Source organism: Agelaius tricolor, unplaced genomic scaffold (genome assembly GCF_023055355.1).
Source record: "Agelaius tricolor isolate 1412-34295 unplaced genomic scaffold, bAgeTri1.0.p SCAF_8, whole genome shotgun sequence".
NCBI classification, from domain to species: domain Eukaryota; kingdom Metazoa; phylum Chordata; class Aves; order Passeriformes; family Icteridae; genus Agelaius; species Agelaius tricolor.
The window spans coordinates 41,389,746-41,407,784 of record NW_027269268.1 but is presented as its reverse complement, the minus strand read 5'-3'; the positions used below and the strand labels follow the sequence as shown (position 1 = coordinate 41,407,784).

Below are 18,039 nucleotides of genomic sequence, written 5' to 3'. Positions count from 1 at the left end.
CTTGTGATGTGTATTCATGTTTTGAGTGTTGTTCAGCATGAAACTGTTAGGGTTTAGAAGTGTTATTAAACCCCAGAAACCTTCAACTAAGTACAACACCAAGAATGAAATGTACCAGGCCAGCTTCTGAAGATACCCCCAAAAAGAACAAAACCAAGTTAACTCCATTATTGACCAAGAGATACCCTTACAGATTGGGTGAAGTAGTTTTAAGCAAATGGAACTGGAGATAAAACCATATGCAATCACTATTTTTCATTTCCAAAATGGGGCAGCCATAAAACTTACTAGCAGAGAACATCTAAATAAATAGTAACTATTAACCCACTCAATAGAGTGATTAATGTAAATTGCACTTGTCATTATACAAGTGGATCTTCAGGCCGTTTTTGGAATTTTTTAACATGTGTGGGATGCTTTAGCAACTTGCTGCCAAGTATGTTTCTGCACTGTCCCAGTATTTTATGTACTTTTTCCAAATTGAATGGAGCAAGTGACAATGTGGATTTTACTACTGCACAGAAATGGTACAACCTCCCAGTTAGATGTTGCTACACAGCAAGGTCAGCAGTGAAGAAACCAAGATGTGTCCCCAGGTAACAAATCACTGCTGGTGAAACTCAACAATACACTCTGATTGAGCTTTGAGGTCAAGTCCCTTGTTTTCTTAATTGAGCAATAAAGCATTGTATTTTCAGACTACTGCTTCCATCTATGTTATTTAGTTTAAATGGTCTTACAAATCTCGTTCTACTCATTTCAGTTTTGTTTTTCATCTACTTCAGATTCTGTCACCACAAGTCTGAGACTTGAGAAAAGATGTGAAAGAACACTGGTCTACCCTGTGAGAAAAATGCTTTTATTATTTCCTAATGCTGTGATTCAAAAATGCTACTTCATGACTTTGTCACAGAAAGATCATGGTAGCACAGCCTACACATTGCCCTACCAGCCTCTGAGCACATTCATTCAGTCTGAATGAAGTCCCATGGTTTGAAAACATATTGGTAGGGTGGACCCACTGTGCAACTGCTTCTCTAAAAGCCATCAGGTTCATGCAATCACCATTTAGTTCTTAAAAAAAAACCCAAACTCACTCAAGATAGGAAATATAGTTTATTCTACTAAGCCTCTAAGGGTATCATCACCTTGTACCAGCTGGAATAGCTGGACAATGTCTCACGGTAAATACCGTTGGAGGTCCAGACAGCTGTAAATAAAACATAAAGAGCTTTTAGAAAGATTTTAGCAGTGCAAATGTGAAACTGAACGTTTATAACCCTTTGATGTTTATTTATCTGATGATTTTAATGCAAGACAGACATTAATAGTTTAAAGAATTTGATTTTACACAGACAAGATTACTTAAAGATGCCTTCAAGCACAACAGCTCAACTGTTCAACAAATGTAGTAAGCTGCCCCATCTCTCAAGGCACTTGGAACAGTACTAAAAGTTATTTTTTCAGAGGCTTGCAAATGTTTGGTATCTGGAGGATGATTTATAAAAAACCAGGTTTATGAAACTCACTTCATCTACATCCTGCCTCAAGCTTAGGTTCTCAAGGCACACAGCACAGAATTTATTTGCAACTCAGACTGTCTCATCCTGCACAGATGTTTTGTACTATGTAAGGAACCACACACAGCTGAATGCATCAAATTCCTTTAGCAGTTTAAATTCCTAAATTATCCCCAAATGCTCATACTCAGCTTCAGTAACAATGCCCATGGACAATGTACATAGTTGTCCTTGTTAAACTGACCTGTTTACCAGCATTTACATACTAACTGCTCAGAAGACCTTTACATATAAATTGGGTGCTGTCCACCACTTTAGTGAGGGCAGTGTCCAACCAGCAAGAACATTAGTTTGAGATCTTCTCTGTAAATCAGTCTCTTAGGCCAGGTCTGCTGTTTTTAAATTCTCAGCTAGCACTGCAGCTTGCATTCACAATGCAGAGTACAGCACTGGAGAGACAGGTTTTCTCCATACAGCAGCAAAATGCCAAGTTGATGAAAGATGGAAAACTGCTGTTGAAAGACCTCCCAAAATTCAAGTTTTATGATGCATCTTATGACATCTTTTACAAACGAAATTTCATCCCTATTGGAAACCTGTTTAACCATGGCCATGTTGAAGCAGATAAACCTTGTCAAGTCCCCATCTATACAGAGAAGATGTACAATGTGTATTAAGATGATACCAACCTGTGAGTTTTACTCATCTGCCTGCTGCACTGTTCCCTTCTCAGAAACATAGATACCATCCAAGAATTTCCTGATATCTTTGTTCTTGACTGTGGTGGCTTGCTGGATCAAAGCAGCTGCAGACAAAGTAAGACTGTTAGCACAAAGCCTAAAGGTCCAAGCCAACTTGTAGCCTTTGTTTATGCTCCAGTATTTCATCTAACCAACAGGACTGTCATCTAGAGACAGGAATTACCAACTTTAAATCCTGTAAGGTCTAATGAAAATAGGATGCATTTCACTGAGCCCAACTCAGGACAGTGGCACTTCATTACTGCACACATGTACAACTGAAAAGCTGAAAAGTTTGGTGCCAAAAAGGCCCTAAGTGCTGACTTGAAGAAGAAGGTTCTGCAGAATTGTAAAAACATAAAAACACCTTTAAGCTTAGAAACAGAGTAAGGAACTATGAAAAGCAATTACAGTGACTAGAGCAAAAAAAAAAAATCTGTGCTGTTGTTTACCTCAGGGTTTGAGGTAAAGAGTTTACTAAGCTGCCATCTTCAGATAAAAGTTTCCATACAATTTTCCACACATCTACTTTCACAAACCTGAATTGGAGACCAGCTCAATGTCATTCCCTTCAAGGATCAGCTCATCTTTCTGGGCCTGAGATACTGCACAGGTAACACCTATGGAAAGGCAAACACATAATCCACACTGTTGAAGGTGTTAAGTGTATTAAACAAACAATATTAATGCCCTGTCCCAATTTACATATCTAGACACTAGTGTTCAAGACAATAATTAGCTTCTATGACTTTGTTAAAGAGAGTCCCTCAAATCCATTCCAGGGCTGTCCTCCCTCACACAGTTTCAATTAAAGATTAGTGCAAGTCATGCTCTGGAGTGAAAGCTACTGAAGTGACACTCCTGCTTACCCCTTACTCCATTACAGCATCAATCACCAACTCTGTGTACAAGCCAGCACTTTGCCAGCACAACTCTGTCAGCAAGGTGGTGCCATCTCCCACAGGCTTGTGCTCATTAAGACAACACTGGAGTCAGCAATCACAGAACAATCAAAGCCATCAAAAACTACCTGCTGTGTTTACATTGGCAATGGTGCAAATACAAGGAGTAAACATGATGGCATTCAAGAATCTGACAGGAAACTTCAATTTTTACTGAAGGGCAGTAACATACGTTTTCAGTTTCATCTACTTAATCAACAGATATCAGACTTTAAGCCAGCCTATTACTAACAGTAAATGCTAACTTTAAAAAAAATCAAATACAATAATCAAACCCACCTTTAATATCCCACAGTAAATCAAAAACCCTGCAACTCTGCTGCACTGTTATCTACCAGTGTTCTGAGACAAGTTCTGATGCATTCCTCACTCCTACACTCACCCCAAAACATCATCAGTCACATTAATTGTCCTTGCCCATACCCTCACCAGAAATGAATTGGATAAAACCAAATGGATAAGGGATGTCTTTCCTACAGTCTTTATGTAACTGTTTATGACACCTTTTGTTGCCTCCTTTCAGAAGCTTAAGAAGCTCCATCAAGTGTCTGCTTTTCTGTTAGACATTTTACTGAAACTCCAAGTGTGCAAGATGTAAAAACAGCTAATAAGATGATAATTTCTAAGTTTATTGTGAACGCTCCTAGATAATCAGCAAATTCAAACTAGAACACCTTAAAGAGCAAAACTATAATGTGGTATGAAACTAGTTCATGTACAGTGTTTCAAAACAGAAACACAACTCTAACACTAAGCAGTTGCAAGTTACCAACTATCAACGCTGCTAAGATCTCCCAATGATTAAAGTAAATCCTGGATTCCTTATACTACAGTAACTAACTCCAGACTGGTTGTTAGCTAACTTTCACTAGTAAAATTACAGATGCTTTATTAATAATAAACCTGAACAGTGGCAATGGTAGCATAAGAAGATTACATCAATTCAGACAAGTACATGCTGCTCCAACAATTATTCATCCTCTCCCATTGTCAGTGGCAGAGCCCAAAGAAAAGAGCTAGGGAACCCAGTTCGAACCAGCAGGATACACCTGCAGAGAGGCTGACCTGGCCTCATCCTCACTCTGCGGATGTACTTCTCCCCCAGGAAGTTGCGGATCTCCACCAGCGAGCCGTTCTCCTGGATGACCACGTTGATGGGGAAGTGAGCGTACACCGAGCGCATCTTGTAGCGGAAGCCCTGGGACACAGGACACAAGCGGACACTGAAACAGGCCCAGAGGCAGAACACGTGCACCAAGCTTACAGGGCAAACTGCAGCCAAGGTGCAGCAACAGCTCCTGAAAACGGGCCCCAGAGACATTCATCCTCTCCTCCACCCCCAGAACCTGCCTGAGAGCAAAGGCAAGAGAAAAAGCACAAGGAGAAAGAAGCTGCATCCTGGATGCTTAGCAACGCTCTCCCTCCATGAAGTAAAAGGCTCTCACTGCAAGTAACAAAAAGGGCAGCAGTGATCTGGTTCCCAACACAACTTACCAGAGTGACCCCCTTGATCATGTTCTGTACATGGCTGCAAATCGTGCGGACTGTGGCCAGCTCCTTTCTGTTACCCCACCACTTGTCAACACGCAGCTGCATCAAAAATCACATTGACAAAGCTTTCAGATATGCTTCAAAACCAGCAACAAAATAATTTCGTGAAAAAACCAAACGTGGAACAAAACTTTCAGATAAACTACTTAAAGCTCACCAAACAAAAACACAGAACTGTTTTGTTTATTTGACAGACTACTTACTAAAGGCCCACCTGGTTCCTCTTTTAAATCCTAACCTGAGACATGGGAGAAATGTTTTGTTTTCTTCAGGTCTTGCCACTAACAAGTCTTCAAAAGAGCTGGGATAGATAAATATACAATCTTGAGCTAAAGGATGCATTAGCAATTACTAAGCATATTGTTCTAAACTCTGTTTCCTATGCATAATCAACTTAAAAGAAACACTCTCTGTGGATCCACTGTTTTAATGAAACACTCGATCTTTGTGAAACAGTAGCTGAAATCAGTCACTCTTGATATTTTCTTATACTTTTTGAGACAATATGAAAAATCATGCACTTATTTATCTCTCCTCTCCTAGTATAACTTGCACTTTGTGGAAATCCTCTAAAAGAGCCAGTTTGCAGAACAGCATACAGTAACCAACCCCTTTTCCTGTAACTGTCACTACAGAAGAATGCCATCTACGTATTCACTCCCACAGTGCCTGAGGAGGCGCCACGCTTCCACCAGATCAACCTCTCTCAGCAAACACAGCAATAAGCAAAACCTACCGAACAAGTCACTCGCTGCTGAACATTTTCGGTCACTCTCCTCCACCACCAAGAAGTTTTTAAGCCAACTATAAACCTCCCGTCTGTCTCCGGGCAGCGAAAGGACCTGTGCAGCACCCACCTTCTTGTGCTTCTTTCCCAGGAGGGACAGCTCCACGTTGATGTGGTTGAAATCCCTCTTCAAGGTTCCTCGGGGCCCCTTCACGATGACCGTCCGGCCCTTCAGCGAAACTCCCACTGCGGACCAAAGGCGGACACGCGTTACGGGCTGCGGGGGCGGCACGGCCGGCGCCTCCCGCACGCGGCGCGGACTGACCTTGCTCGGGGATGTCCACAGTCTGGTTGCTGAGGATGGTCTTCATCCTGCGGGAGACAACGAGAAACGCTACAGACCCTCGTCCTTGTGCCCGCCGGGGCCCCGCCCGCTCCTTCCCTGCACGACCCGACGCCCCCTCCGCACTGTCACCGCCGGTCTCCGCTCCCCAGAGCGGCGCCTCCCACCCCGGAGCGAGGCGGCCTCAACGGGGCCTTGCCGGGAAGGCGCCGCCCCGGGGCCCTCTCGCGCAGGGTGCGGGACAGGAGGCGCCGGCGGGCCTCAGCACCGCCCCGGGAGGCTGCCCGCGCGCGGACGGGGCGCTGGGGAGCCGAACACCGCGGATGGTCCCGGATTATCCCGGAGATCCCGGGCGATCCCGGAGCGCCGCCAGCCCGCACCTTGCAGCGCACAGAGCCAAAAGAGACAGCGCATGACGTCATCACGTATTTGTAGCCACTCCGGGGTCCGTGACGTCATCGCGCCGAGAAAGCCGTCCGATAGGCAAGAGTAGCCGAGCGGCCGAGTGCGTCGATTGGGCTGGGCGCCGCCATGTCGCTGCTGCTGCCGCAGGGCCGGTGCGGGGCCGCCGCCGCCCGGGGGCTGCTGGTGCCGCGGGGCCGGGCCCGGGTGAGTCTCGCCGTGTGCCCCGGAGGCCGCCGGCAGCACAACGGGCCGGGCGGGTGGGGGCCGCGATACGGCACGGCAGAGCAGAGCAGGAGGAGACGCTGTGGGGCGCACGGCGGTGCCGGTGCCGAGCGGGTCTGTGGCGGTGCGGGGCAGCGCGGAGTGGCCGCGGGCAGACCCGGGACGGACCGTCCCAGCTCCGCACGGACACACGCATCCCCAGGACACCGAGCCCCGGCCCCGCTCCCACGGACAGCACCCGGCACTACCGCAAAGGCGCTTCCTGCGGCCCCGCAGCACCAGAGTATCCCACACAACCTTATTCACAGAACCGGCTGGGTTGGAAACACCTCTGCGGTCATCGAGTCCAAGCTGTGACCCAGCACCACCTTGTCACCACACCACGGCACTGAGCGCCACATCCAGTCCTGCCTTAAACACCCCCAGGGACAGTGACCCCACCGCCTCCCTGGGCAGCCCATTCCGATATCCAGTCACCCTTTCTGGGAAGAAATTCCTCCCGATGTCCAAACTAAGCCGCCCCTGGTGCAGTTTAAGGCTATTTCCTCTCACCCTGTCGCTGGTTGCCTGGGAGAAGGAGCCCATTCCCACCTGGCTCCAGCCTCCTTTCAGGAATTGGAGGGACCGGTCAGTTCACCCTGAGCCTCCTTTTCTCCAGGCTGAGCACTCCCAGCTCCCTCAGCTGCTCCCCACAAGCCTGGGGCTCCAGACCCTTCCCCAGCTCCCTCAGCTGCTCCCCACAAGCCTGGGGTTCCACACTCTTCCCCAGCTCCGTGTCCCTTCTCTGGACACACTCCAGCCCCTCAAAGTTTTTCTTGCAGTGAGGGACCCAGAACTGGTCATGGGATTTGAGGTGTGGCCTCCCCAGTGCTGAGTACAGGGGAATTGTGTGTTACACTGCACATCTTAGTGTGGTGTTATGATAGATAAGTCTGTTACATGTAGCTTAAGATAAAAAGAGGGTTATAAATTTAACTTAAAAGCCGTTGGGAAAATGCTTACACAAAGCGTGTGTTAACCAGCAAAAAGGCAAATTGTTGTTTAGGGATGCCACCATGTTTGTTACTAAATAAATTACAATTTTGCTTGTTTTAGGTGTCAGGAAACCATGTGTGTAACCAGTATGGAACATCAGGTTCTTTACCCGGGGAAAAAAAAGAGTTCCTGCAAAATGGACCAGACTTACAGGACTTTGTCTCTGGAGATCTGTCAGACAAGAGCACATGGGCTGACTATAAAGGCAATTTAAAGCGTGAGAAAGGAGAAAGGTAATAGTGACTTTAAACAAATTTAGTTGCTTCTCAGCATGATCTTGCATGTTTAGTAATAACTACAAAATGTAGGCTATGTATCTTTATTAAATTTCACCCTACTGTGTTGCAAATTTAAGGATTATTCGAGAAAGGACAAGTGTAATTAACTTCAAATCCATAAAAAAATGTGGAGACATGGTGGTATGTTCTTGAGTGCCTGTAATTGAATTACAAATATGCATCAGTAGGTGAATGTGTTGAAAAAGTACTACTGATAGAGATAACAAAAAATGAAGACTTATGTTAAAAAATGATTAAACCTTCATATTTCCAGTTACAGAGTGATCAGACTTTGTGATAGCTGTGCAATGTCTGCTGCCATTAATGGCTGCAATCTCCAGTGTGGCACTGTTCAATCCCTCTGGAACAGTGAACAGTTTTAAACATTTCAATGACCACAATTCCCATGCTTGAGTGTTGGAATGATGATGAACAGGGAAGAGAAGTCTGATCTGGCCATGAATGATGTTAATTGCTGAGTTGCATCAGTTTTCAAGGGACCTTTCCTTGTTGGGATCTGTAACAAATGAAAACAAATCTATGACTAAAACTTACTGTCTAAGTAGTATATTAATCTTTGTGTTTGCTTGGTGTTATTCAGGCTGCATCTTCCTCCATGGCTGAAAACAAAGATTCCCATGGGAAAGAACTACAATAAATTAAAGAATACCTTGAGAAGTTTAAATCTTCATACGGTAAGTCTGGCACTAACCAAGGGCTCCTGTAGAAGTAAGGCAGATTTTGCATTTTTCTCTGTGGAGGACAGGTAGAAATCATGTCTTGCATGATCTTCAGAGCTGAAACCAAGCTTGGTGCTGATCCTTTTTGCTAGCAGTGAATTTTACCCCTAAAGAATAAGGGTAGATCCAACATATTTAGTGTTTTTCCTACTGTGATTTTAACTACTGATGTTTATTACTTACATCACCAGAGATTAGAAGATGCTATGTGTAACTATTTTTAATGGAGACACACACCATTTCAGAGTTACATACCTGATTTTCATGAAAATAAACTGCCGATTTCATTAATTGTACTTTCCAGATAGTAAAAAGCAGTGGGAATGCATGGGGGGAATTTTTTTTCTTTTTTTTTTTTCAGACTAAGTTCTTAGTTCTTTATGCTTTAATGAATCACATACTTTGTGAACTTCTTATCAGTTCTTAAATTTAAAATATTAATGTTAATGATAGTCTGTGCTAATTAATAAGACAGTTATGTGGCTGAGCAGTTTTTGGAGTTTTGAAATAGAGAACATAAAGGTAATGGATATCAGGAAGCAGTTCTCTTCCTATCCGTTCTACTGACTTGTTAAAAACAGCAGGGAATTTTAACCTCATTTATCACAGAAGGAACTATGTTTTGTTTGTAGGCTACTATTAAAATCCATCAATAATATAATAATTATATTCAAAAATAATATGGAAAAATCCAGGTACAGTACAGCCTTTCACCTCCAGGTATGTGAAGAAGCACGTTGTCCCAACATTGGAGAGTGCTGGGGAGGTGGGGAATATGCCACAGCAACAGCTACTATTATGGTAAGTCATTAACCATTTCCTAAGTGTTGTCTTAATGTCTGAGCTGTTTGTACTCTATTCTTGGCTCTTTACTGTAGTGGAGTGGGTTTATTACAATAAATTTAGAGTAAAGCACTGTCCTAAGTTTTTTTTTTGCTTACTGTTAGGATTTATCTGCTGTAGTTTATGCAGCTGTTTCCCAGCTGAGCTATAGTGGTATGTACTGTGTAAAGGTAGGAATGTCTTTCATGTTCCAGCTGATGGGTGACACGTGCACCAGAGGCTGCAGATTTTGTTCAGTAAAGACTGCCAAGAACCCCCCTCCGCTGGATCCGCAGGAGCCGTACAACACCGCCAAGGCTATCGCCGAGTGGGGCTTGGACTACGTGGTGCTGACCTCCGTGGACAGAGACGGTGCGTACCTGGGCTCTGCTGTGCCTGCCTGGGCTCTGCTGTGCCTGCCTGGGCTCTGCTGTGCCACCCACCCTGGGCTCTACCACTGCCTGCCTGGGCTCTGCTGTGCCTGCCTGGGCTCTGCTGTGCCACCCACCCTGGGCTCTACCAGTGCCTGCCTGGGCTCTGCTGTGCCATCTACCCTGGGCTCTACCAGTGCCTGCCTGGGCTCTGCTGTGCCACCCACCCTGAGCTCCCACCAGTGCATACCTGGGCTCTGCTGTGCCACCCACCCTGAGCTCTACCAGTGCCTGCCTGGGCTCTGCTGTGCCACCCACCCTGAGCTCTACCAGTGCCTGCCTGGGCTTTGCTGTGCCATCTACCCTGGGCTCTACCAGTGCCTGTCTGGGCTCTGCTGTGCCACCCACCCTGAGCTCTACCAGTGCCTGCCTGGGCTCTGCTGTGCCACCCACCCTGAGCTCTACCAGTGCCTGCCTGGGCTCTGCTGTGCCATCTACCCTGAGCTCTACCAGTGCCTGTCTGGGCTCTGCTGTGCCACCCACCCTGAGCTCTACCACTGCCTACCTGGGTTCTCCTTGTGCCACCCACCCTGAGCTCTTCCAGTGCCTACCTGGGCTCTGCTGTGCCACCCACCCTGAGCTCTACCAGTGCCTACCTGGGCTCTTCTTGTGCCACCCTGAGCTCCCACCGGTGTTCTGTGGCTACACGCAGCCCCCAGGAACATTCATCTGCACAGCTGCCCAGGAGGGCTGTGTTAAAGGAGACAACAGTGCTGAAACTTTGCACAGTTCCTACATATTCTCAGTATTTCTCCATGTCTGGTGAAATACAACAGAAATTACACTCTTAATAAACATCAATAAATACTATGACACTAAATATTTTATAACTAATTTTTAGCAGAATGCATGCATATACACCATGTTCTATTACTTGGATAGCAAAAAGGATACTGAAAAAAATCTTTACCAAAGTGAAAGCCATCAAAAGGCATGGCATGCCATCAAGTGCAGGGACTTGGACCAAAGCTTGCCCAATTAATCCTTATTGAAATGGCAAGATTTCGTTTCCCTTCCCGAAAGGAAATTTCATTTCCTTCCTTTCATTTCCTTTCAGGAAGGGAAACAAAATCTTGCAAAACAGAAAAGAAAGACTTACAAACACTCTGGAAAGGCAATATGATCGAATGAAATACAACTGGAAAAACTCAAAAAAATGTATACAATACCATTACAGAACTTCCTTCTAAACATTAAACTTAGAATATAGTATATGTAACAAAACTGAAAGTTGTGTTTTTCTAAGGAAGTAGGAAGTAGCTTCCTTGCAATAGCTCCCTTGTGGTGACCTCACCATATAGGTGAGGAAAGCCATTGTAAAAGCTATTCAGTATGATGGAAAGTCCAGTGGCTTCAAAGGTGCTTAAAAGAGCACTAGTATATACTTCTCAATTTTTGTACAGCTGTTTTTCAGACCAGAACCATAAATAGGTAAAGCCATTCGGTGCTCAGGGAGACAGGGAACCTAGAGACAGGTAAATCTGAGCTCTGCCCTGGACAATCACAGTTAGACTTTGTGCAGAGGCTTGGTAGGATATCTTTTGTAAGCCCTTGGCATAAGAGGCGAGACAAGACTGGGGTTTGACTGCTTTATTATTTTGCATTTAAGGTTTGAATTGGATGGGTGTTTTGGCTTTGCTGGTAAGTAAATACATTTCTTGAGCAGAAAGATTAACTGAATAATTGCAATGCTTCTAGATATGCCTGATGGTGGAGCGGAACACTTTGCAAAGACAGTCCGGCATCTGAAAGAAAGGTGTGTCATTGATGTATTACTGTGGTTGTTAAAACTTCAGAATGTGGTACTGCATGTAGGTCACAGCTCCTTCAGCTGGGTTATTCCAGGGGCCATGCAAATACAAAACTCTGCCTCTAGCCTGTCTGTGCCCCTTTTTTTTCTCTATCTTTCTCATAGAATGGCCCCAAACTGTTTTGAATTTGGATGCATTTCCAATTTATCCCAGGCTTATTTAAAGCTAAGCACTGGAGTCTTTCTTTGAGCAGACAGCTGGTTTCCAGGAAATTAATACATTCTTTTGAGGTATGTTCATTCCTGAAGCTTGGGCTCAAACACAGCAGAGTTAGGTAACTCTGTCACCATGTGACCAAAGGAGTCTGGTTTCTCATTCAGCAGTGATCAAATTGCTTTTCATTTTGCCTCAGTGGCCATTTCCAAGTCTGTGATTGTACCTTCCTGCTTTCCCTGCCTGTGCTGCCTTCACCCTACATTGGTGCCCTGTATGCCATTCAACAGCACACTTGCCTCCCTGCAGAATTCCTTTGTATAACTTCATTTAACTCTTTATCCAGTGTATCTTTGGGCTTGAAGGGTTCCTTCAGTTTTCCCCATCAGCCTTTTTGAGCTGAAATCAGGCTCCTGAACACCAAGACTAGATTCTAGACTCAGTCTTCTTATTCCAGTAGCAGAATTATAGCTCCTCTTTATTTTGGAGCTATGATCTCAAACAAGACAAATTCCTGGTTTTACTGATGTGAGCTGAAATACAGCAGAAGCCAAATAATAAATGTAAAAGCAATTCCAACAGTCTCTCAAACATTTGCATGCACTGTTTGTATTTTTTAATGTGTCTTTGTTGCAGGTTAACTTAATACGAGTTTGTTATATTATGTTTGCAGAAACCTGTTGGTTTGGAATTATCCTGAATTAACTTTGCTTTGCTTATTAGAGTGTCATGTCTTCAGTTATGGGGGTATGGGGGTTTTTTAGCAACAGGGACACAAAATGCCACAACGCCTGTGTTCCTTTTGCCTCTCGTTTTCAGGAATCCAAAAATCCTGGTGGAATGCCTAACTCCCGATTTCCGAGGTGACCTTAAAGCAGTGGAGAAAGTCGCCTCGTCGGGGCTGGATGTGTATGCCCACAACGTGGAGACGGTGCCGGCACTGCAGAGGTGGGCAATGGCTCTGGGTGTGCCGGGCGCGGAGCCGGGCCGGGCGTGCAGCGGGGCCGGGCTGTGGGGCCGGCTGTGTGGCGGGGCCGGCTGTGTGGCGGGGCCGGCTGTGTAGCGGGGCCGGGCTGTAGTGCCGGGCTGGGGGCCGGCTGTGTAGCGGGGCCGGGCTGTAGTGCCGGGCTGTGGGGCCGGCTGTGTAGCGGGGCTGGGCGTGCAGCGGGGCCGCGCCCGTTCCCGTTCCCGGCCTGCCCCGCGCGTGCGCCGCCGAGCCCGCCGGCAGGGGGCGCGCGCGGCGCGGGCCCGGGTCCGGTCGGTGCCGCCGCGCGGGGCGCCCCAGCCGGGCCCGGTGCCGGTGTCCGAATGGGCGGCCCAGAAACCTCTGCTCCGCCGCTTCGCAGAAATTGGCAGAACGCGCCTGTGCTGGCGTCTCTAACTTCTCTGTGCCCTTCCACGTGTTTTTCCCACTTGTGCTGGAAATGTGCGAAGGAAGGTCCGCGACCCCCGAGCCAACTTTGAGCAGTCGGTCCGAGTGCTGAAACACGCTAAAGAGGTCCAGCCCGGCGTCATTTCCAAAACCTCTATTATGCTGGGGCTAGGCGAGACGGACGAACAAGTATATTCCACAATGAAATGTAAGTTGAAGTAGATGCCAGAATTCACAGGTATGAATTTGAAAACAGTTGGTGTTGGAAAACAATTAAGCATCTTTGCCTCTATCATTCCTATCAGCTTGCTGCTGCAGGAACTGTTTTCCAAATTCCATTGAAAAACAATAATTTGGTTAAAAAAGACTGAATTTCGGAAATATTTTGTCTTCTTATAGCTTACAGGTTCAATTTGACAGGTAAATTCATGATTTTCCTTGTGATCCTTCTGCCACTAATGAGGAATTTTGTTTTTACAGTATTGCGGGAAGCAGATGTGGATTGTTTGACCCTAGGACAGTATATGCAACCAACAAAACGTCACCTAAAGGTAAAAGTGCCTTTAATTTAGAGGCAGAGTTAAGGTCCTTGCACAGTCATCCTTACTCTAACTGCAGATGTTGGGAAAAATTTCCTTCCTTGTTTAGCCTGACAATGATCATCTGTTAGGGGCTCTTCAATAAAAATGACCTCAGCCATCTAACCCCTTGTATCTTCTGCAGACTTCCCAGTGCTAGTTTCTGCTGTTAGCCAGGGAGACAGCTGGAGCTGAGGCGTGGTTCTGGAAAACAAGAGCTTCAGTGTATGTCTCTAACATAATTGCTCAAGCCAGTGCCCTTTTGCTGTTCTTCAGCCTCTCCCTTAATGGTGCCTCTTCAGCTGGGATATTTATCATTTTCTGCTTCTGCAATCTGTCCAGAAACTCACTCTCTGTTCTGTTCCTGTGTTTCGCTGAATTAACTGTTAGTGAAGAGATTTGTAGGACTATTGTGGTTTTTCACTAACTTGGACAGAAAAAAAAAAGGTTTGCTCAAAAGGACCATTCAAAAACAGAATGAAGAAAATGATAAAGCAACAACTAGAGATCAAATTCTGAACTTTTCAGCTAAATATATAAAACAAATAAAATACATTTGTTTGGTAGAAAGCAGAGCAAAAATGCAGTTTGTGACTTCACTGATGAAAGCTTTGGAGTGAAAAATTTTTAACTTGTAATATAACTGTATTTCATTTCACTGTATGCTAGCTATAGCAATTTCCTTTGCATTAGCACCTGAGCAAAATTAATTCTTTTCCCCAGGTGGAAGAGTACATAACTCCTGAGAAGTTTAAGTACTGGGAAAAAGTAGGAAATGATCTTGGATTCCATTACACTGCTAGCGGGCCTTTAGTGCGTTCTTCCTATAAAGCAGGTAAATTACTGAAAGGCATTGGGTTATTTAGCATGTAACATTTTATTATACAAAACTAAAACAGTGATGTAATGTGCATCAAAGCTCACCTTAGCTCAAGGACACCTCATATAGTTATCATCTGTATTTTAAAAATTACTTAAACTGTTTCCTGTAGGTCATCCCAATGCATCAGTATGACAGTAATTAGTATTTGTACAATTGCAGTGCTGCTTAACCTAATTTTTTTCCAAACCTATTCTGTACCATACTTAATGTGTGAGGCAGGATAAAGGGTACCAAATTTTCAAGTTTTCCTTCACATTCTGTCTCTTGGATACTTCTGGGTTCAACGAGGTGCCTGGTTGTTTGTGTTGCAATTTTGTTGCTTTAGGCATAATTTATTTACAATGCTTTAAAAATAATTAGAGACACAGCAGTGCTTTTTCTGATAAAGCACTGGGTATGAAGTAGCAGCTGATATTAATGGAATATGTGGTGTAGGTACAACATCCTGCTTTTTCCTAAGGAAGGAGAAGACTCATCTGGGGTACTGTGCTGCTCAGTCTGTTTTAATGACAGCTCAAACAAGATTTATAGCTGGATTCTCTGTAACTTGCTGATACTTTATGAAACAGGAATTAAAATATAAATCAATTCACTTTTGCCTGTTGTAATGCACAAAGCAACAGAGCTATTTCATAAAACTGGACAGGAGGAAAATCAGGATTTTGGGAGTGGAGGGATTGTGTGTTGGGTTATAGTTTTGAGGGTTTTTTAGATTTCTGCTGTATGTATTGGAAATGCTGTTATATATAATTGAATTCCTCTAAAATAACTGGTGAAAAAATGTGTTGATTGTATTGTAGAGTAGAGCACTCATGTCAAATAAGAATGTATTCTTCTGCTTTATTTTATTGAAATATCTACAAATCATTTTGGTGTCTATTTTTTTTCCTTTTAATTAGGTGAATTCTTCTTGAAGAACTTGGTAGAAAAAAGAAAGACAAAAGCCATCTGAAAATGAGAATGAACCTATTTAAAGCAGCCAGTTTTAAGAATCCTTTTTTCAGTGCATAATTATACTCAGTTCCAGGAATGCAGAAGAACAGATGGTGGCTATATGAATAAACTTACTATCTTTCCAGAACAATTTTTTTCTCATCAAAACACATTATTTTACCTAATTTCTTCTGGCAAGGCTACAGCAACAGAATACTTGAGTGTTCAGCAAAAAGACAGAAGATAGAACCTATTTTGAGAGTGATGGAACTGAGGTGGAAGAAACAAACATAAGCTGGGAACAAAGACTGGGCAGATTTATAGGTCTGCTACAGCAGTCAGCATTGCTGCAGTGAATACCTGTGAAGGTGCTGATAGTAACTGGAAAGGTACTGATATTCTGGTGTATCTTACATTATGTAACATAAGCTTGCAGGGGCTCTGGGAACTATAGGAGTTCTAAAGAAAGACTGTGTGTGATAATGCACCAGATTAGGGCTTTCCTTAACCATGCCAGAGAAAGTTCAGTGATACTCCTTCAAAAGATGGTATCTCTCTGCTGCACCAGAGAAAAAGAGCTGTACCATTCTGATAGCTAAAGCTTTTCCAGAGCTTGCCTGTCTCCAAGTGTGAGCCTTGGTGTGTACAAGGTATCAAGCAAAAGAAAACAAAACGTCCTTTCTGGCAAGACAATTAACCCTGTGTAGATAGCATTAATTTAAATAATTAATAATTAATTAATAATCAATTATTTCTTTGGAAAATCAGAGTTGGTGTAGGAGCATAAATGGAGCTACCCCTAATTTATGTACATGACTGTAACAAACCCCACTGAGCTGCACAGATGCTTCTTTGGTATTGAGTATGCAGAACTGCAGTTCTGTACTGTGCTCCTGTTGCATGGCTATTGTCTTGTCATTAAAGGGAAGTTAAAACCCCAGTGGTGGTTGTGTTTAGTGGGTCTGGTTACTTGCCCCTTGAGGCTTGGTCTGGCTGCTAAATCTGAATGCAGAGAAGTGAACCACATTGTGGGTAAAACATGAAATCCACTGTATATCACACTAAGCTCAAGCAGAAATAAAAACATGGCATATGCTACATTAACAGCTCTAATTGCCTCTCTTTATAGCAGTAATGCCAATTATTCTCTCCCTAATGCTCAGCTCTGGACATTAAATACCATCTCTGAACTAACCTGACCTGTATCTTTGTCAAGTCATTTGGGAAACATCCCAGGACTTGGCTATCTGGCCCAAAACTCCCATCATGCAGGAATTCTATGACTGGTTCTAGTGCTTTTCTAAACTCCTGCAGTCTGTAGAAGGAGAGTGGACCCTGCACACTCACCAACTCAGCAAGATGATAGAAGGAAGACATTTACCTAGCAAGATAATATATAGGGAAAACTTTTATGAACATAATATTGTACAACTGAGGCCAGTGATGCACAGCTGACACTTCACAAGATGAAGTACAGCAATATTAACACACTATGAAGAAAAGGTTTAACCCAGAAGGAAAATGTACCAATTCACCAGTGTAAGGGGAAATGTGAGCCACGAGGAACAAAAGGGAAGAAGGGATAAACAAAAGAGTAGCTGTACTTTGTAAGGGCAGAGAGACAGGCAAGGCTGGTTTTTTTAAATAAACAATATTATTAATAAATTTTAAAAATCAAAAGGTCTGATTGCTAGTCATGGAAAGCCCAGGTGTATTTTGAGCCAAAAATGCCCTGCTTCAGTTAAAAGCCCATGTGAGTACTAGAGCAGGGAAAGGAAATTTCCATTGCAAGGAAATTCAGCACTCCCTCCACTGCAGCAGACATAGAGGGTTGCAACATCAACTCCAGGATATCCACACATTTAACAGCTGCCAGCCTTTATTAGAGGTCCTGCTGCAAAGAATGGTTTTGACTTGCTTACAGAGCAGATTTAACAGAATATCACTTTAGCTTCTGCCAAGTTACTGCTCTTTCAGCATATCAACACCAGAAATCTAGAAAAAAGGAGCTCTGAGCCATACAGCCAGTATCAAACAAGAGAACGTTGCACAGTGACTTCCTTACAGTTAGAAAAATAATGTTTCTTGAAACACAGTCCAGTACTGCATCATGTTAAAATGATCTTGTGAGTTGCTGCTGGGTGTTTCAGAGGATGATCTCATGCTCTTACACAACTGTCTGCCAGCTGTCTGGTACCAAGTGGCAGAAGCGACACAAGCTTTTCTAGCTGCATGTTTTGCTGTGGATTCTAGAGAATGTCATACTTTGACTTCATAGATTGGAGAGGGTCTTTGCCTGGTTTTTTTTAACATCTGGGGACAAGCCCTGAAGTTACAAATTCCTGCTTGTACAGGCATCTGACTTCCCCTGTTGCCCATTCCGTTTTTTCCATAACTATGTGTTAAAGCACCAAACTCTCACAAATACCCTTTTTGTAATTCAGCACAGGTTTCATGACTGTTTAGTTAAGTTTCATGTTTGGTGACATTTTCATTTTGTATGTCAATCATGCCATTCTGTCAGTTTGATTCA

General features: G+C 44.0%; 2 protein-coding genes across 2 annotated transcripts; one reads left to right on the top strand and one right to left on the bottom strand.

Annotated features, from left to right (window-relative positions):
* Positions 1–1,097: 1,097 nt before the first annotated feature.
* RPL9 (ribosomal protein L9) lies at positions 1,098–6,278 on the bottom strand. The gene is made up of 8 exons (XM_071432528.1): positions 6,224–6,278; positions 5,826–5,872; positions 5,631–5,746; positions 4,717–4,812; positions 4,288–4,420; positions 2,800–2,880; positions 2,210–2,325; positions 1,098–1,210 (listed from the first exon to the last, which is right to left on the bottom strand). The coding sequence occupies exons 2-7, from the start codon at positions 5,869–5,871 to the stop codon at positions 2,219–2,221; spliced, it is 579 nt and encodes a 192-aa protein (XP_071288629.1). The 5' UTR covers position 5,872; positions 6,224–6,278; the 3' UTR covers positions 1,098–1,210; positions 2,210–2,218.
* Positions 6,279–6,298: 20 nt separating this feature from the next.
* LIAS (lipoic acid synthetase) lies at positions 6,299–16,700 on the top strand. Its single transcript, XM_071432527.1, has 11 exons — positions 6,299–6,452; positions 7,566–7,738; positions 8,385–8,478; positions 9,244–9,324; positions 9,561–9,717; positions 11,475–11,532; positions 12,560–12,688; positions 13,175–13,320; positions 13,593–13,663; positions 14,414–14,525; positions 15,473–16,700. Exons 1-11 carry the CDS (start codon positions 6,375–6,377, stop codon positions 15,523–15,525), a joined length of 1,152 nt encoding a protein of 383 aa, XP_071288628.1. The 5' UTR covers positions 6,299–6,374; the 3' UTR covers positions 15,526–16,700.
* Positions 16,701–18,039: the final 1,339 nt, after the last annotated feature.